Source organism: Hoplias malabaricus, chromosome 2 (assembly GCF_029633855.1).
Source record: "Hoplias malabaricus isolate fHopMal1 chromosome 2, fHopMal1.hap1, whole genome shotgun sequence".
NCBI classification, from domain to species: domain Eukaryota; kingdom Metazoa; phylum Chordata; class Actinopteri; order Characiformes; family Erythrinidae; genus Hoplias; species Hoplias malabaricus.
The window spans coordinates 33,050,359-33,071,681 of NC_089801.1; the positions used below are offsets into that span (position 1 = coordinate 33,050,359).

At 39.8% G+C, this 21,323-nt stretch overlaps 1 protein-coding gene across 2 annotated transcripts in view; it reads right to left on the reverse strand.

Moving 5' to 3' along the window:
- Positions 1–20,443, reverse strand: part of clip2 (CAP-GLY domain containing linker protein 2) — a 36,518-nt gene extending 16,075 nt beyond the window's left edge. For both annotated transcript variants that reach the window (XM_066658632.1, XM_066658631.1), the window contains exons 1-3: positions 20,309–20,443; positions 18,491–18,694; positions 10,834–11,372 (exon numbers count right to left, since the gene is read on the reverse strand). In XM_066658632.1, the coding sequence (XP_066514729.1) occupies positions 10,834–11,372; positions 18,491–18,605 (654 nt within the window). In that variant the 5' untranslated portion in view covers positions 18,606–18,694; positions 20,309–20,443. The remainder of the gene's footprint in view (positions 1–10,833; positions 11,373–18,490; positions 18,695–20,308) is intronic.
- Positions 20,444–21,323: the final 880 nt, after the last annotated feature.

Genomic DNA, 21,323 nt, shown 5'->3' on the forward strand with positions numbered 1-21,323 from the left:
CATGCAAGAATCCAAATAATATACCCCAGCCTCCTACATTCCTACACTCCACTCCACTTTGAGGTTCATGTCGGTATTAGGCATCTGAAAGGATGAGGAACTATCAAGAAGCCTTTACATACAACAGACAGGAAAGAACTTTTTTAATGAGCTGAAATGTAACTAAATAAATTATAACTGGAATGAGCCAAATCAAAGCTAGGAGAAACTATACTAAATGCTGAAATAACAGAAATATATAACATTACGTTACATAAACATGTACTAATTTGCAAATAATGCTCAATTATGAAGACACAAATAAGAAGAAATACATATTATTCCACTATTTAAAGACATGAAACCAAAGTGGACCAAAGTTAGCTATGAGTAATGATGTGTAGGAACCTAGCAGCAGTCTCCTGAGAAAGTACGCAAGCCCATGTCAAACTCAGGGACGGGATTCAGACTGGCATCAGTGTATGAGCAGAAAGACTGTGAGCTGGCAGGGCCTGGATGCTGGGGCCTAATTGGGCATGACGAGAGTGTCCGATCAGCCCTATATCCAGCCGTGATTCGCTGAGGAAAACAGGTCACACATACTAGTCACATCCCAAACACTCAGCGCAGCCTTGGGTATGCTCTCTCTCTCTCTCACTCTCTCTCGCTCTCTCTCTCTCTCTCGGACAAACACACAAACACACACACAGACAAAGGCCACCTTGAAGCAGTTCAACAGCTCTGGTTCCAGGCAGATCACATGAATGGCTTCACTGCTAAATTATGCATTACATCAAACCCAGGAATGTGCATTGGATAACAATTCAAAACTAAGACCAGCGTTGAATAAAAGCAGCAATCTGAGAGCAATAGGGACTTCTTCTGCAGCCAACTGTGTACAGTTGTATGCAAAAGTTAAGGCACACCTGCTCAAGCCGTATGTTTTGTGGACTTTCTAATTGGAAATAAGTACACATCCCTTACAGGGAACACCCATCCTCAGATTTTAATGTAAATTACTGGAGCAAGGTCAAACCATGTGACCAGGGGTATCCAAACTTTTGCATTACACACCAGCAATGCAGGGATGTGGCATTACCACGCTTCATTCTTATAGGAAATGCATTTCTTGTGCAATTATTCGCATGCTCAAATGCCTTTTGGTAGTGTATAGTTTCATGATGAATTATCAAATGCTTAGCTTGAAGTAGCAATTGTCCTATAACCCAGATGTTAAGGATGAACAATGATATCATCAATTATTGGCAAAAATTGCTTTACAAATCAATCTTTCTCATAATAGTTATTGATTGCTGGCAAAAGAAAACATTTAAGTGATGTGTTGGGTTTGAGAAAGGCAACTCAATATTTGTATTAATATTATTGTAATATTATTATGTTGGTATTATTATTTTTTAATGTAATAAATATTAACAGTTTTACTCCACTAAAAACCCATGTAGGTGCATCCCTATCCCCCAAATTTAATCAGACTAGTCATGTACAGTGTCTGAAGTTTGCATTTTTAGATTTGGCACTGAAGCTACGAAGCTACAATTGTTAACGAGTTAGGAATACGTATACACCACCAATTAGCACAGTGTAAACGGCATGCCTTAATCATCACACACTTGCCTCAAGCTGTGGGGAGCTGTTCAGAGATTTCAAACAGACTTGCTTATGTGGTTTCTGGCGGTGTACAACATTCTGACATATTTTTACCTATGAAAACGCACAGACGTATGTCAGAATACACAAGAGAAGACAATGCATAACACAATACACTGGTTTATAAAATCTTCTTAAAATTAAAGAAGACTTTGTCAAGTAACACATTATCAAGGAAAAAAAATACAGTCCAATTATCAGCTGCTAAATACTCCTCTCAAAAGCAATTACATAACCACTAAATACATGGTTCTCACTGAGTAAATGACCATGTGGCAAATACTCCCACTGAGAACAGCTAGGACTAGTAGGTTCACTGCAAATATAAAGCATATTTCCCCCTCAAAAGAGAAAAGGAAAGACTTCACAATCATCTGTAACACTGTCAGTAAACATAAAGTTAAACAGGACAAGCTCTCAATTCCAAGCATTAAAACAGTGAAAGAGTAGACACCTATGGATCCATAGCAACTGTGGATCTGAAGCATGCATGGATATTGTTGTTAGAGGTCCATTCTCTGTATCTATATATCTACCTTTTTCTAACTCCACTGTTTATCAATGTCATAGCGCTGAATGTAGCCTGTCAATTTCAAAACAGGGCTTAGAATACGCCCATGTGGTACTTTTTCTCCTTATTCTTGACTGTCTGCCGACTACTGCATCAAAGCAAAATACAGCATAGCAACTAAAGGCTATTTTGCTCCATCTTAGAAGCATTACTCTGAACCTAACCTTATTTACCCTATAAACGCAAGCAAGCCAGTGGATAATGTGTTACTTTTTTAAAAGCGGTGAATCAGCGCTGAGGCCTTGTCCAGGAAACAAAGGCATTTTGTGTGTTTTGCATTGAGAGAGACTCGGGCCACTATTCCACAGCATTCAGTGTCATATCCCTCAGCCAAACCCTCAAACAGAGGAGCTTTGTGTGAATCTTACAGCTAACCTTCACACACTCTTTGATGGAGAAGCACTCTAAACACTCTTTATACATATATATATATATATATATATAAGATATATGAGGACGTCTCGATTTTTTTGTCTGTGTCTGCTCAGTCTGAAAAGCAGTGGAAAAAAGGATTAGCAATCTGCCGATGTGAGTTTGTGCGACTCCTCACTTTTCTGAGACAGGAAGCAGATGAGACAGCTTCATTCCACATGTGGCAGCACAGTAACAATGTCTGAGGGACTGTCAGAAATAAAGAATTTTTCCAGTTTGGGTTCAAACAGGAGGGAGCAACGTGGCAAAAAATATAATATTATGATGTTTAGATGTTTTCACAATGTACACTACATGTTCAAAACATTTTTCTAGACATTTTTCTAATTAGTGATTTCTGCTACTTAAATGTGCACCCACAGCTAGTCTAACCTCTAAACACAATACTGGGAGAATGGGAAGTTGTGGAGCAGCAAAACACAGTCCTAAAATCACCATGCCCAAAGCTAAGTGTGGGCGACAGCAATATAAACCCAAACAACGGGCTGTGGAGGAGTGGAACTGTACTCTCTGAAGTGATGAGGTACCATCCAACCCCTGCATGATAAGTTGGGAGTGTTTGGAATGGGGTATTTCCAGTGCCTAATCGTTTGAGGGTTTATTGAGGGCTATTTCATTCTGAAAATAATGAAAGGAGACTGCCAAAGAACATATTCAGGCTGACACATCAGATCCTGCAAGCACTGTCTGTGTGTGTGTGTGTGTGTGTGTGTGTGTGTGTGTGTGTGTGTGTGTGTGTGTGTGTGTGTGCGCGCGTGTGCGTGATCCCTGCACATTTCTGACGTGGCAGTTTAGACAGGATCCAGCACAGATAAGGCCATTCTTTCACTCATGCTCTGACCATCCTGCGTCTCAGCTAATGTTTACTTTAGCATTCCGTCTTAACTGGTGATTATCACGTAGGGACTGCTTAGTCAGCCCCAAAATTAAAGCAAGAATGACTCACCGAGGGGGGAAATAAAAACAAGTTAAACACAACGTGTGGCTAAAGTGAGTGACTCGAAATTACGAGAAAAGCAACATGCCTGTGCCTACTTAACGTAGGAGAACATCTTTGAATACAGGAGAAAAAATGAGTGAACACCAGTGTCTCAGAGTTACTCTCAAAGGTTTTTATGCTATGTCAGAACATAGATTTATACATATAATCTCTGGCCAAAGAAAAACCTGTATCTCCAATATAATAACTTATATTTATAGGCTGAAAAGCCTTCTTAACTATCAGTATAAGACAGTATAAAAATATTTTGTTCCAAGTGTTTTTGGAGCATTTCTATTGGTCAGTTCATCATGAAATTTTCAGTCAATGTGAAGGACATGTACTGTGTTCAAATGATATAGTAAATTACATTAGACAAAAATGGACATTAGACAGTGTTTTTCTTTGGACAGCAGTGATATGCTGAGTGTGTGTGTGTGTGTGTGTAAAATGTCTTTTTGTACGGATCAAAACCTGTTTACACATTAACACTGTGAGGACTACTCTTCTCTGTGGGAGCAACAGGATGGTCTCCACAGCAAAACGTTTTAAGATGAAGACATGCTCTGTTAGGGTTGGGTTAAGATAGTGTTAGGTACACTGTAAAAAAGTGTCTGTGAATTTTACGGAGGAAAACCATGACAGTAAATGACTGTAAACTCTAAAAAGGTTGAAAACAGTTTCAGTTACAGTTTCCGTAAATACTTTTATCATCCAAAATACAAATTTTTACACCTCTTTATTTTTCTTTTATTTTTTCTGTAAAAAATACATTATTTCATTGTTAAATGCACAAACCATTCGGGGCGGTACAAGTGTCCAAGTACTGGGAGGAGCTGAGACCCATTAGGGATCTCCCAGCATGCCTTGCTTCTCCATATTTTCTGTGATTTTCTGAGTTGTGTGTTTTTCTCTGTCTTTGAGACTTTTTAATTTTGGGTTACATTGGGGTGATTATTTTGTGTATTTGTGTTTCTGTGCATGTTATGACGAGATGTGTGTTGGTCAGGAAAGTTCACCATCAGCCTGTGTCCTGAGTGCTGGAGTGTGGCACCAGATACCACACATTTCTTTGGTCCTTTCAGCAATATCTCCTTTTAAGGGCTGAATATAGGATGTGGTTTGGTTACATCTAAATATGGCTATATCTCAGTCTCCATTCCCTCATTTGTCACACAATTTACTTGTTAATTTTATGGCAAAAAGATTTTTTTCTTTGTTTTTTTCTTTTTTTCTTTTTATGTAAATACTATGGCTTTTTTATAGTTTATATCTGTTTTTTAACAGAAAAGTACTGTAAAAAAAATGCCAATGTGACCGTATATTTTACAGTGAAATTCTAGCAACCACAGCTGCCAGTTTTTAACCCCTAAATTTTACAGATTTGTTTTGGGTTATGGTTAGGGTTGGGTGCTAAGACTAGGATTGTAGTACTTACGTAAAAGGTAAGGTACGTCTTTACAAAATGAATGGAAGTCTATGTAATGGCCCCACTATGCAAACAGTTTTACTATAGCTTGCAGTAAATTTTCTTACCCTGAAAAATGTACAAACACACACACACACACACACACGCACAAAACAATGCCTCTGCAGAGTTATCTGCATTGATGCTCAGTACACTGCAGTGTTGAGTTCAGGCAGATGATCTGCATAAGCCTGGGCTCTGCCATATAATCCACCTTCCTGCTCTTGAGACCCCTCAGACGACTGTCTAAACTGTCTGAGCTAAGGATCCTGCCCTAAATTAGCAGCTAGGAATCATAAATCAACTCTGTAGACCTCTTCTAAATAACATGCCTAGCACTGAGATTTTTAAAATATAAATCATATCTATATGAAAAAAAATGACCATTATTCCTGCATCTTACCTTATGCATATAACCTTCAAAATCAAGCCTAAAACCGCCCACATTTTTCCTTAAGGGAGTACTGCCTAGTCCTTCCTCCTACAGGCTTAAAGAAATAAATCACATCATTTTAAAACAAGACTTATATATGAAGTATTGTTTATGTGAAGCACTGAATAACGCTCCTTATGGAGCATGTTTTTTGAGTGAGTGAGTGACAAGCCAGTTGCATCTAAAAATAAAAAGCTTAAATGGTTGTATCTAGATTCTCTGATCTGCTTTAAATGCCCTTCAAGAACCATTACGCACTTATGTACATATCAAAATCAATAGCGATCTCTGCTCTGAGACTGCTCCTTGTGCAAATGAGAGTGTAGCACCCTAATGATGTTCTCTCGAGGAATAGCCCAAGCTCTCAGAGTTTCTATGGCACTGACAAATCATTGCTATCTATTCTGAAGGCAGCAGATCTACACCTCTTCTTAGAGAAGGCAGAGTTAAAAAAGCAGATGAAGAAAGAAGGTGTGCGGTGGAGACTCTGCCGCGTTAAATGACATTGAAGAGTCCTTCATGTGCTATAACGCAGTCATGGTAATACAATACAACTCTGGGGGGGCGGGGGGGAACAACAGGGAATACAGCAAGGAATTTTTAATGGAATTTTTTAATGGAATTTAAAAAAGACGTCTTTAATTTGTGCAAATTATACATGTAGTGTAATATACTAAATGTATAATTTGCACAAATTAAAGACATCTTGATGTGAAGCAGTGGTTTTCAATCTTTTCAACCTACAACATTCATCAGTAGAAGCAGGAAGAAGAAATAAAAAAAGGCAGCAATGTTCGCGTTAAACTTTTTGTAAATTTTTAACGCAACAACAGTTATGTGCTGTCCCCCACAATATGCTACACAAGCATGAACCGATCAGGCTTGAAATTTTAATGAATGAAAAAGCAAACAAGCCCTGGGACTGGCGCCCCCTCCAGTATGTGTTCCCGCCTTGCACCCAGTGACCCACGGCCACACTTAAATGGATACATTGGATAAACAAACAATCGAATGAATAAATGAACAAATTAATAAATGAAAGAGAGAAAGAAAAAAATCTATGCCTATTTATTTTTTCTAATTAATTAATTTTTTTAATGACACGGACAAGTATTGCCTAAGGCTGTACCTACCAGGAGCATGTAGAACTGTACCTATATGGTAGGGTACATTACATAGTTACATCACATATATCCTACATTAGATCACAGAGCGTGCCTGGGTCATGAGTAACATCCTTATCAGATGTCAACACCCTAATCATTTACTGCTAAGTCTTTCTGCAATGTCTTTCTATGTCTATGCTGGGACTGAAATGAGGCAATTAGTCATGAACTGGGTTGACAGAGAGTGAAAGTGAGAGACGTATCTGCCTGCAGCGAAGCAAAGATCTGTACACATCTCTAAACGAAGAATGCAAATAAATGGGTTTTCCCTTCGGTGCTATATCCGATTTCAATCACAGTACAATACTACCTGTAAACCTAGTAATAAGAGAGTGAAAACACAACAGACTGACACATTTACACTCACCATGACAACATGTCTCTCACATTTCACAATATTTCTGTAAGGATAATATCCAGAACAAAATTGTGGCACAAAGTTATGTCAGATAACAGCTATAAATGTAACAAAGCAACTGGGTAAAAATACATGCAAAAGATATATTAAGATATAGACACTGTCCAAAGAAAAACATGTATCTTTACAGGAGAAGAAAAACTTAACTTAATAGACGTCAATGTATAAAGCTTTTATAATTTTGGAGCATTTCTATTGGTCCATTCTTCATGAAATTTTCACACAATGTGAAGAACAGCTGCTGTGTTCAAATGACGCAGTAAAGTAAAAACACACAAAAATGGATATATATATTTTTTCCTTGAACAGCGACAAGCTCTGTAAATGAAGAAGATGGGAAGTGCAGTCCTGTATTGAAGTGTATATACTTGACACTGGTTCTATGTTGTTCTAGGTCATTAGTACTTTGTTGTAAGGCATAAACTGTTGTATTAGCAAGCACTGATATCCAAGATCAGTTTCTCCTAAACAACAATAAAGTAATCCTATCCTACACTATGTCCAATTTTGTATCATTTGGGCGTTCCTGATTCTTTATATTTTGCTACAACAAAAGCTGACCCAAGTGAACCAATGATGTTATTTGATATAAAAAACTCTTGCACAACTACTACATACAAGAAGCTGTGAATTTCACATACTGAATGAGAAATGTGACAGCATCGGTTTGAAAAAAAGAGAAACTGAGCACCAGAATACAGCGATTCTCTGTTGTAGAGATATGAAGACATTGAACCAGGTTTGCACTACAGAGTCTGTTCCCCTCAGGGCTTTTAATTATATGATGATTCACAAACGTAAGTAGAAGAAAATATTGCTGGATCTCTCTCAAATGAAAAAGGAATAAGGTCTGGACATTCTCAGTCTCATTTTCAGCTCAGCTGGTGGCTACCTCTGTTTATTTAATTGTTTTTTGGGGAAAATAATGTAAATACATATTGATGAGACAACAATTTAACGCTTGTGGGCCGGATTAGGCCACCTATTGAGCAAAGCTGGTGTAAACCAAAAGAAAACATTTCCAAAGCCACATCACACCAAGACTGATCATGTTTGTGGGGTCAAAGTCTGGTGTGACCATAGCTTCAGGCTGCTCGACCACAAAATGACTCAAAATGCCCATGACTGATGCACACCACTCATTATCCTGATATTGATCAGTAGCAATTATAGCACGTGCATACATTGCAATCACCAGCATCAAACTGACACCTGAGCCCTTATATGCTGTGTAGTTACACACTTCTAGCCTGGGATCATGTACTGCAACTCTATCCTCACAGAGAGTGGGCTGGGTCTGACTTGTGTGTGTGCTTCTATGTGATGCTCATATTGATGGAAAAAAAGAAATGACACTGGTGTCAATCAGGACAAAAACACACGGACTGGCAGCTAGAGCTGCAGATCGATGGCTGAACATTGGTGAGGCCCTGGGTAATCCCATTTGATTAAAGCTATTGACTGCTTAGAAAGCTTTTAGCCAGAGATGCGCTAAATGGCAGGCAACTTGACCCAAAGCCAATCAGAAGAACACAGTCTAGCAGACAGCTACTGCATGCTGTCTATTACCTAACACAGTCATGCTAACACACAGAACTTTCCATATAGACAGAGCTCAAGCAGATCAATGGCAAAGACTATATGAAGTCCGCCATGAGATGAACAGATGGATACAGTACAATTATCCTACAGCCAGAGCCCAACAATCCAACACACGTGCAGGTGTGAGACTGTTGGGAGTCTCTAGAATGTTCTCACGTAGCCACACTACAATTTTTGGGTGTGTTCAGACTAGGGATGCACCGATACCACTTTTTCCCTTCCGATACTGTTACTGATATTTCATGTTCAAGTATCTTGAATCAAGTTCTTTGGCATGCCTTAAGCCGCGGTTACACTACACGACTTTTAGCCCGATTCTAAATATTTTTGCCTCGAAATTGCATTTCAAACCATTAGATTTTTTTTTCAACCTATAGTCGTGTAGAGTAAACTTTCCACCAACTGAAGGCTGAACAAGTCCCTTCAACAGCCAATGAGAACAGAGCACTGACGTGCAGTGGAGCTCTACAGTGGAGGACAGATTAAACAGTAAAACTATGAAAAACTACAATATATTACATAGTGCTGTATGCACATGTCCCCAGATAACAAGTATTACCTGTAGGAGAACATGCAGTGAGCCACAAAACACGCTGTTACAGCCTTTATTCCAACTGTGTCAGTATCTGCTTCATGGGGTGTGTCCCGATAAGTGCTCTGTGTACTACATGTAGGGAATAGTGAGTAGTGGGCCATTTCAAACACACCTATGGCATCGGTGCTCTCTGTAGCTAATACGGATACTGTTTAAGTGCCAGTATCGGTGCCGATACCAATACAGTATCGGTATCAGTGCAACACTAGTTCAGACTTGTAGTTCAATTCTCTTGGTCCTGACCAAACAAGAAAATGATACATTGTTGCATTTTAGTCCTGGTTTGTTTCAGGTTCACACTGTTACATTTACAATCTAACTAAAGTAAGTAATGACATATGACACACATATGAAGATTTTTTGGGGGCTAGTCATCAGAAAAGTCTGCTGAGATTAAAGCACTTCAGGGCATCTGGTTTGTGTGTGGATAAAGGTGTCAAAATAGCAACGGAAATTCCTCCATTGCACGAACCAAAGAAGGAACACTACAGAGAGAAGACGCAAGGTTTGTCCTCAGCTTAATGTTTATTTTTAAGGTACTCTGTTCCCTAATAGGGAGATTATTGTTACCATGGGACGTCGCATCCTGTGTTTGATTCATTTAGATGCCTTTAGATCATATTGCAGAGTTTATTTAGAAACGGACCGAGCCCCACCCACTCAGGCTTGTTTGGTGCGCACCGGAGGTCAAGGAAGCGTTCACACTTACTCTAACGAACTACACTAACAGAGCAATTTCAAAAGGATTAGTTTTAATCAAAACCTAACAAGTCTGAACTCACATTTAGAGACAGATATTGGCCTAGAGGCCTCTCAGTCATATTTCTCTAATGGTCAGTGGTTTAAAAGTCTGTTAATTACATGGTTAATTATGGGTTTTGAACAAATGAATGGTAATTAATAATCAGAGAGAAAGGGCAAGAATGATCACCTCTGTGCCTAACACTGAAAATGTCAGAGAACTTACTGAAAATGTTGAGGTTATATAAGATATAAGACTATAATATATAGTCTTCATATATAATATGAATATAAGATCGGACTTGAGAATGTGAATTTAGTAATTTCTATGAATAAAACAAATAATATGTTAAGTGGTAACTTGGTCGTTAAACGGTTAACTTACTAACAAATATGTGCTGAAGCTGACAAGTTTAATGAAGTTTAATGAGAAGAAAATGTAAAGTAACAATCCGGCATCTGAGGTTTAATAATGTAGATGGATGTAGGTTCACTATTTGTCAAATAACAGTGTCACTGTTACACTTGTTTCTATAGAAACGATTATTAATGACTTTTAATGTGTTTACAACCTGATTAATAACCATAAATAAGCATATTGTAAATTATTTATAAACGATATAAGTTTAGTCTTATTCCAAAAAGGTACAGAAGCTAATTTTGGCTGTATAAACAACCTGATCAGCTACATTTGGAGTAGAAAGCTGACTTCCAATGCAACATTCCTGAGAATAAACTGCCACATCTTTATCCCTCACTAGTAATAAAACCCCCCACTCACCAGCACACGGTCACCCACTCTCAGGTCCTTCTCTCCTCCTTTCTTGACTGAGCCACTGTCGGACATGTTGGAGCCGGACTCATTGCCGGTCTTCACGGCACTGTTCAGCATGCCTTCTCTCAGGGGCATCACCACTCGCTGACCAGTTGTCCCAGAGCCGGCCGCCTGTGTCTGAGAGTTCTGTGTGGTGGCTGAGTCGCCTGACTGGCCGTCGGTTCCGTCACCCACTGGCTGGCGAGTGAGTTTGGAAGGCCGGGTGAAGATGCCCTGCAGCGGCTGGCACTCAAAGTAGCGCACGCCTCCCACTGAACCATCATTTTTGCCCACCAGCTCATTGAGGACCACGCCGGCCCACTGGCCCGGAGCAAACTGGGTCTCTCCCAGGTAGGCTATGCAGCCAGGCTTCACGCCGTTCACCCACACTCGCTCGCCCACCACAAAGTCTCCAACCACCTCATCGCCCACCTCAGAGGCTTTAGAGCTGGACTTGTCTGAGGCGTTGCTGCTCGGAGTTGGTGTGGTCTGTTTGTGCGAGACATCTGTAAAACAATGTTCATAAAGAGCAAGTGAATACATAATCACCACTATTTATGAGTGAATTTAAGCTGCAACTTCCTGCCTATATTTTTCTTTTTAATAATTCTCAATACTCATAAATGCTATGAGCGTTAGAAATAACTACTTTGTTTTTTTAGCTAATGTCACAAACACATTTTAAAACACATTTTAAATCATTCCACAAAAAAACTGTTTTTTATGTAAGACATTTCTAGACAGCATAACACCCACAAATATTTTGTGGTGTGGACAACCAGAATAATAAAATCTGAAGTATTTTTCCCCCTCTTTTCATGTATTGCTACAGATATGCCTGCCAAATCCATTCCTCACGCACCTTATTCACTGCACTTCATCAAAGTGTTGGCATGAACCATTTGCACTATATCAGGGCAGTCTTTATGCCAGGCTGAGCAATACCCTAATTTCTCGAAATCTGGGTCAGTGGGATTTTGCCGTAACATACAGATTATCAACCTCAGTGGCTCTGCCGTACAACCTCTGACACACACAGCTGTGCATTAAATCTGATTCTGTAACAGTGGATGCAAACATGATATGGAAGAAACATAGACCAATTACTATGTGGTCTGCTGGGCCTGGAAGATGTGTGTATGTGTGTGTCTGTGTGTGTTGCGGTGTTGGTGCCAGGATGTTCATTGGGTGAGGGGGAGGGGAATAATAACTGCTTTTGTGTCCCAATTGCTCCCATATGTTCCCAGCTTGATAAACCCAGTGGTTGATGTAAGCAAATATACTGGGCTCTTCATCTAGCCCCACTTACATAAATCAAGAGTCATGATTACAAATGTTATGAGGTAATCAAATACCTGGTTTTCATGCGCCAGAATTTAAATGAGGATATTTGTCAAATGCAGAGGCTGCAAACCACTATAATCAGTGTAAGTGCATAAACTGCTAACACCAATACACTCTATGTTCAAAAGATTGTAGACATTCCTTATAATTAGTGAATTCGGAATCTGTTGACGATGCACATGTTCAGTCGATGCTCTGGGGCTGCTGCACGAACTTGGTCAGTCACAATGATCAGTGTCTAGCATCAGCAAGAAGGACATAATCTAAACATCCAACATCAGTACCAGACGTCACCCAATTTCTCACAGATGAGCATATGAGGTATGAGGAAAGTGAAAAACGTTGCGAGGAGAGCTCAGTGGCCAGTGTGAGCTCAAACCCAGGCAGACACACCACACTTACTCAGCAAAGCATCTATTCTGTTTTTGTTTTGTTGTTTACTGCAGGACATTTAGAGTATGCACATAAACAGCAAACATACTCTAAATGTCCTGCACTTTAATTTTGTGGTAGATTTGTTTGTTACATAATTTATTTAATCTAAAATCAAAAACATGTGTTGTTTACAAAATAACCAAAGGTTTACAGGCTTTATTTTTGGTACTGAACATTTATAATGAAATAAAAGGTTAACATTCATACTGTTGCAATAGTGTGTTCCTGAAATTAGTGATAATAATAATAACATATTTTTTCAGTGTTGTGTTAGATCACAAAGAAAATTGGTATCAAATAAATACCCTGACATTTTGTGATACTAATTTAGGGCCACATCGCTCACTCTAATTTTTACCACATATTTTTGCCTGGTTTTCGAAAGCCTTCAATATAGCCTTAATGGTTCAGTGTTGCATTTGTCTATAACAACATGCCCAAAAACCTCAATATATATCTTGTTTCACAATAAAAATCATTTGCCGTATCATCCACCCTTCCAGGTTATGAGGTGGGAGGATGCTAAATGTATGAGTTTGTTTGCTTTTCACCAGCAGCTGACAGAGGGGTCATTCTGCGGGGGCTTGGACTGCATTCACACTGTTATTGAGGTCAACAGTTCAAAGTGCGTTGCAGCAGATGTGCAACCTCAAGCATCCTGAGAGAAATGAATAGAAGTATAGGACATGGGCAAAACAGCAGGTAGAGAGGCGGAACTAAAGCAGCAGATGTCATCGAAACACGACTCCTACAGTGGGAGAGCCTCGGCCAGCATCTTTGTGGGAGGATAACAATTGCTTATACAGCAAATGTCACTTGAGCTGCAGGAGGAATCAAACGCTGACTCTTTGTCAAACAGCAAGAACATGATTGGAGGAGTCTGCATCACTCCTTCCTCTCTCACTCTCTCTTGATATACACTAAATATGTGATGTGATGATGGGAACAGTCTGTAGGACTTAGGATGGGAGAAAATTAGGAGCCCAGTTTTGATAGTTTAGTTACTACACCAAAATAAGTTATCAATTTCAAAATCTAATCTAGCAGCAAGACCTTTCAGTTGAAGTAACTCCAGTATAAATAATAACAACACAAACAATTTTAATACAATTTAAATTGTTGTGTACAAGGTCTGGCAAATCTGAATTAATTTTTTTGCCAAAAATCTGTCAAATTTAGTCAAACCTCACAACAGTAGCCACTGAAAGACAGCTACAACATAGTACACATCATACCCTCAAATGTATTACTCTCAAGAGCTTTCAGATTTGTTCAAGTGGGTCCATAGATTCTGGGGTTCATGACTGACCTATATTGTCCAGTCTATCCCTGGCTGTGGGCCACTAGACTAAGCTCAGCAATGGGGAAGGTCCTGAGCCAGCAATGGGGAAAAAGCTGAAGGCTTGCTGCATTGCTTGCCCAAGTGGTGGAGTTGCCAGGGTAACAGTGGATTGGGGAAGACATACACACACACACACTTACACACTCATGAGAGAGAGAGAGAGAGAGAGAAAGAGAGAGAGAGAGAGAGAGAGAGAAGGAGATGGGGGCAAGAGGAAGAGAAGAACACTATTGTGCTTTGGTTGCCTCCTCCCACCAGCTGAATCTCACCATTCAGCAGCACAGGGGAGCACAATGACCCCAACTCAGCCTCTTAAATCCCCTTCCCCCAACACATACACACACATACACACACACACATAAACACACGTTTGTTTTTATACCATGTCAGGACATGAGGTTATAGGTAAGTTACATACATACATAGGTTGATTACATACATGTAAGTGGCAATAGATTAAATATGCATTGTGTTCATTATGTAACAGCTATAGCAGTTAAGAATATATAAATATAATTCATAGATTCATTGTCTGTAACCGCTTATCCAGTTCACGGTACAGGGAATCATTGGGTGCAAAGCAGGAACATAACCTGGAGGGGGTGCCAGTCCTTCACAGGGCGACACACACTCCCACATTGAATCACACACTCTCTGGAAACTTTCCACTCTATGGAAACTTTAAAGCAGCCAATCCAACAACCAACGTGTGTTTTTGGACAGTGGGAGGAAAACAGAGCACCAGGAGGTAAACCATGCGAACACGGGGAGAACACACCAAACGCCTCAGTCCACAGTCACCCGGAACGGAGCTCAAACCCACAACCCCAGGGCCCTGGAGCTGTGTGAATGCAACTCTACATGTAGCACCACTGTGCAGCCCCTTACTCAAATCTAACAATAATTTAAAAATATTTATGGCATTCAGCATATCACAGGGATGGACCAGCTTGAGGTCTACTATACTCTCATGGAGACACAGGTGACCTTTGCTAACATTGTCAAACAGGGAAAAACTTATTGTAAACGCTATGGACGAAGCCTAACCCCAGTGGGCACTGAGATATACATACACCATATTGACAAAATTATTGAGACACTTCCCATTCAAAACTCAGACATTAATATGGAATATGGGGGCACCTTTGCAGCTATAAGAGCAGGTTTGCAATTCTGCAGTTATTGAGTGAGCAGAACGTTTGCGACTTTTACCCACTGTGCCCTTCAGCACTTGGCGACTTGGTCTGACACTGCTACTCAAAACTGAATATCTGGAATATCTAAGATGGAAGAAATTACACAAACTGACTTGTTGCAAAGGTGGCATCCTACTACAGTACCACACTCAAATTCAATGAGGCTTTTAAATGATGCATTCTTTCCAAAATACCTGCCTGGCCAGGTCCTTAATTTTATACACTTGTGGCAATTAAACTGAATGAAACACCTGAATTCAATTATTATATGGTCTGTATTAGTGCATCAAACACACATCAGATTATAAACTAAACCAAAGTGTATTCCAAAAGTAATTATTTTAAAAACTGAACATTAGAGATATACACTGCTACTTAGCCATGTGATGTTTTATTATGTTACTGATTGTATGTTAACATTAAAAACAGACAAATAGTTCAGAGGTGAAACCTGTTGTATTAACAACTTTGTTAGCTTTTTGATTGTAACTCCCATATAGTATACTCAGAAAGTCTGAGTATATCACAAGATACTCATGAATGAAGATCAATGGACTAGAGTTAGAGCCGCTAAATCCCAGACAGAATGCCAGGATGAAGACTGTGACACCTTCTGTACATTATGATTAAATCTCTATGAAGAAAATTATTAGGGGAGTTGAGTCAATGCAACCTTTAAAGCACTAGAAATACCAAAGATATTGGTTAGGACTTTTGTGCCGTGTATATGATAAAGAACAAACCAAGCATGCCATTATAGAAATGCCATTAAATAAATATCTTTGCACATATTTAAACACTTTGGATATGCTACATATTATAAAAAACCTTTGAAGACACAATATGTCAGGAGCCAGAAAACCATGCACAAATGCTTTTAAAAAGATTTATTTCACATATTCTGACTGCCTGACCAAATCTCAGCAGTCATTGAGATGCAGCTGAAAAATATGAAGGCCTTCTACAAAAGCATCCATTATTCATAGCCTGAATGTGTGTACCGTGATCCTCTAACTAAAACGGAAGAATATATTCATCAGAGATCTGTCCTGTGTCTTGAGTCGTATTCTGAATTCATCTTTTGTGATGATACCCCACAACACACTCACCACTGAATATTTTTCTCATCTATTTTCCCAACTTGATCAATACTGCATGAGATCCAAAGCATGAACATTTATTTTTTCTGAAACATCAGAAGGTTTAATCATGTAAACTCTTAATGTGAAATAATATAGTGTATATAATTGATAAATTAAGCTTCATTTTTCAAAACTGCTCACTAAAAATACAATTTCTCAACTTCAGAATGTCCTGTCACAATCATGAAAATGTATTAATTCATTCATTTTCTGCAACATGCAGTTCAGGGTCGAGGTGGGTCTGATGGAATAACTGGGTGCAAGGCAGGAACACTCTGGTCAGGGAACCATTCAATCATTATCTGTAACCGCTTATCCAGTTCAGGGTCGCAGTGGGTCCAGAGCCTACCTGGAATCAATGAGCGCAAGGCGGGAATACACCCTGGAGGGGACGCCTGTCCTTCACAGGGCAACACACACACTCCCACATTGACTCAAACACTCACACCTACAGACACTTTTTGAGTCGCCAATCCACCTATCAACGTGTGTTTTTGGGCTGTGGGAGGAAACCGGAACACCCAGAGGAAACCCACGGGGACATGGGGAGAACACACCAAACTCCTCACAGTCACCCAGAGTGGGAATCAAACCCACAGCTTCCTGCTGCGCCACCGTGCCGCCCGTCAGGGAATCAGCTAATCGCTAATTAGCTGAACAGCTAATCCACCTACCAACATGTGTGTTTGGACTCTGGGAGAATACTGTAAAACCTGGAGGAAACCTACGCAGACATGGGGAGAACACACCACACTAGACACAGACAGAGACCGGAGGCTGGGTTTGAACCCACAACCCCAGGACACCAAAGCTGTGTGGCACTGTGCTGAAAATTTAGCTGACAATTAATTTATGTGTGATAAACCTACTTCTTTTCATTTACTAGCAAAAATATACAGGTTGCAACATGGAGGCACAGCAGGTAGTGTTGCAGTCACACAGCTCCGGGTGACTGTCTGTGAGGAGTTGGTGTGTTCTCCCTGTGTCGGCGTGGGTTTCCTCCGGGTGCTCCGGTTTCCTCCCACAGTCCAAAAACAAACGTTGGTAGGTTGATTGGCGACTCAAAAGTGACCGTATGTGTGAGTGTGTGAGTGAATGTGTGAGTGTGTGTGTTGCCCTGTGAAGGACTGGCGCCCCCTCCAGGGTGTATTCCCGCCTTGCGCCCAATGATTCCAGGTATGCTCTGGACCCATCGTGACCCTGAATTGAATAAGCGGTTACAGATAATGGATAGATGGTTGGAATATACATGTTTTATATATGCAGTTTTTAAATAATACCTGGTTTACCTTTTCTAGTTATGTATTCCTGGAATCTTTGAAAGACTTTCCATAACCACTTCAATCTGTTTAGGGTTGCTGTGGGTGCAGGGCCTACTCTGAATCACAAGGCATGAACTGCTTAACAAACTTGTTTTTAGATTTTTTTGTTTAATAAAAAAAATGATACAATGAAACATTACAATAATCAGAAGTATAGTGACAGCTTTACATTAATGTCTTAATGAACACATGAAATCACCCACCATTTCATCCACTAAGAACTCAAATTGCCCTTTTTAGTGCACAAACTGGGCACTTTCTCTGAAAACAGCCAGAGGGTCTATAATTAATAATATTTTACAGATGCAGTCTGACAATGGTGAAGTGTGACACACTGGGCAAGAAAGTGCCAAAGGGCCATAAAAAAACTCCGCTAACAAATACATGGCTGCCAAGAACTCTCATATATGGCTACTGATTCATTATGACTCCTTTGCAGCTGCATACACAGCTCTGCTGCTTGGTTTTCACTTAGTGAAACTTCACTTCCTGTGTTTCTAATTTTTTTCCCACTCAAGCATACCACAGTCCAGCTGAACCCTGATGGCCCTCTGGGTGACACACAGGCTAATGCAAATAACAAGCGTGTTCCACGCAGTAGCTGCTCACTATGTCCTGAAGGCTCGTAACTCCAGGACATAACTAGACAACAAATTTTAGACCACAAACTTTTCTTGGAGACGGAACCCCAAAAAAAATTTGTGCCAAAGGTTCATTTTCATTATGCTAATCTGCACTGCTTGACTTTTTACACTGTTGAATTAGCTGAATAATGGCTGACAGCAGGAGAAGTTCCTGTGGGTCTGTAAGTGCAGTAAGAGATGGAACAGAAAGTTAACTTACTCTCTTTCTGGGCTGCAGGGGAGGAAGACAGCCCAGTGGCAGTTCGTCCCACTGGGCTGGAGTGCTTTGGACCCCTGCCAGGGATCTTCAGTCCACTCGACTTTAGCATGTTCATGATGTCTGCTAGATAGGGAAGATCTTCCACGAGGCACTAGAGACTAGAGATCAAGATGGTGGCTCTCCCACTCCATTTTACCTGTGGGACTGAGGAGGAGACGGAGGGACACATATATGGCATAAGGGCAAAACTTATTACTTCCTTGGAATAGGCCTAAAACTATGGTCTAAATAATTTATTAGAAATGTATAACAACAACAATGAAGTCTTTCAGGAATAACCAAAATATCTGGCCAGATTTTGCTTTCAAAGCAAGCTAGCTAATACATGTTTAATAAAATGTACTGAATACTGCTTTAAGATTAATAACTAAATTAATATCTAAACTTAGCCTCAAAGCAAGATCCCATTTCAGTGCAACATATCAAAATAAGCTAATATTACAAATACAATATCAAAACCTAGCTCAGACTCGGTCTAGGTAAATATTCATTCATTAAATCCTCTTGAACACCTAAATGTACCGACATGATAGTTCTGTGCTAGTGCTGATATTCTAATGTATATATTACACAAATACATACATAAGCAATATAGCACCTACATACCAGCAAATTAAATGAAGTGTAATTAGCCAAATAAAAAAAAGAAATATGTCAGATCGTTTTTAAACAGTTATCTACTTGTATGATTCCCAAATGAGTGTATATAGATAAGCAACACGATTCAACGGGTGTTTTACGTCTAGTATTATGACTTCTGGCTGTAACTCTTGACATTCAAGGGTCTAAACCCCCACATGTATTTGAAGGCCCTGGACACCTCCATATATCATGCTTACAATCCTTAGCATGGGCACAAGTTCCAAAACTATACTGTCTCTTTAATAAACTAAGAAAATTCATGGAGTACTAAAGAAATATTTTAGTTTATTAACTAGATTCAGATATATTTTGTTACTTTAGCATCGTGAAGACTTTAGCTCTACCTTACGTCTCCGTATCTTTAGCCATTACACAGAACAGACATTAATTTTAATCAGTTTTTTAAAGAAATAATGAGAAACTGGAAGATGATAAGCGGAAAATGAGTGAGTGATGAAATCCATAGCTCCACTGGAGTGTGTGGGGAGCCTCTGGAGGTGGCTTCTTTGAATGGGCCTGAGAAAGCTAATAGCAAAAAGATTCACTCAGCTAACGTTACATTGTGTTTTGTATATGGTTTAGTGTCCAAGCCGTGCAGTATTTCTGATACTGTAACGTTATTACTAAATCTAAAGGAAAAAATCAGTGTGAACAATGAGCCACATAACTGCTGAATGGATTGGGAGGAGGTGAACAATAAGGAGGCTTGTTTAAGAATCAGTCGTCCCGTTTTTTGTTTGTTTGTGCAGTTATTGAATATAAATGACACATATTAATGCCTCTGAGGTTTATATCATGGGTTTTAATGCTATGTAATGTACATAAAAGCTCTTTATGATCAAAAAGAGGTCGCCAGCTTCAGCATGATGTCAAGTAGCGTAACCGTTAAAAGGTCCTGAACCGTTATTTTTTGAATTTGAAAATGATGACCGTTAAATAAGATAGGTGTACTGTGAGTTCTCAGCGGAGGGTAAAGTCTAATTATACCGGTTCATGTTTAGCACACTAAAGCTGGCCCTATTGTTTTGGCTATTGGCTCCGGCGCTACGTGTTTAATTCTGGCCCTGTGTCAGACACCGAAACCAAGCCTGGAATAAAGGAAAACACTGCCATTACCTTACAAAGTCCGACTTCTGTTAAAATCCCTAACGAGACGCCGGCGAGGGAACTTGGTGCTTTCCTTTAGAAGAGCTCTGCCGGCATGCAGAGGTTAGCTTCTCAGTCGCTGCCACTCCCTGCACACACTCATTCACTCACTCTCTCTCTCTCTCACTTACACACACACACACACACACACACGGATGCGAAAAACATGGATGCTGAGCACAGGGGGAGTGAGGCAGGATGCTAACCGCAGCCACACCGGCGCATTTTTAGAAAAACCTTTCTGTATTGTAAACCGGCATCTTCCAAGCTGTTCTGGCCCGTTTTGTTCCATTTTTTTTTTGAAAGAGCGGACATGTTAAAAGGTCATCACAGGAAAATGCTTAAAACTCCTGTTTCATTCGTACCAGTTAACGTTATAACATTTGGCTAATCTCTGACAAGGCCACGTTTTCGTAGGTGAAGCATTTATTGCTAAAATATGGAGTAAATTGGTGTTCTGTCTTTATGAGAGATTTTTTAAAAATAATTAGCATGTAGAAACAAAAGTGCTTTATGTGAGTAAGTGTATCATGGGCGAAATAAGAAACTATATGGCTGATCATTTATGCTTTGAAACTTGTTTCCCAAAGAGTGTTTCAAACATGCAGATTAAGGATTTCTTACATCATAAACCTAAAGAACCAATCCCGTCAATTTGTGGGGAGGGGCTTAAAGAGGTAAGACAAGCAGCACAGTAGTGGGTGGAGATAAAGTTGGGGACTTATTGCGTATTGATAGATCTGTCCATAATAAATTAGGCAAAATGCTGCCTAGCTTACCTCACATCTCAGTTTTCTGAGCTGGGAATGACGTGATACCTGAGCTTTTCACATTCCAGTTAAACATTCAGAAAACACTATGCCCTAGGTTTTACTTTTACTTTCTTTCTGGTTAGCATTGTTAGTGATTCCAGTTGATAGCATATTATGTTGTAGGTGTTACGTATTACGTTGTAGGTGGAATGGCGACTCTAAAGTGTCCTTAG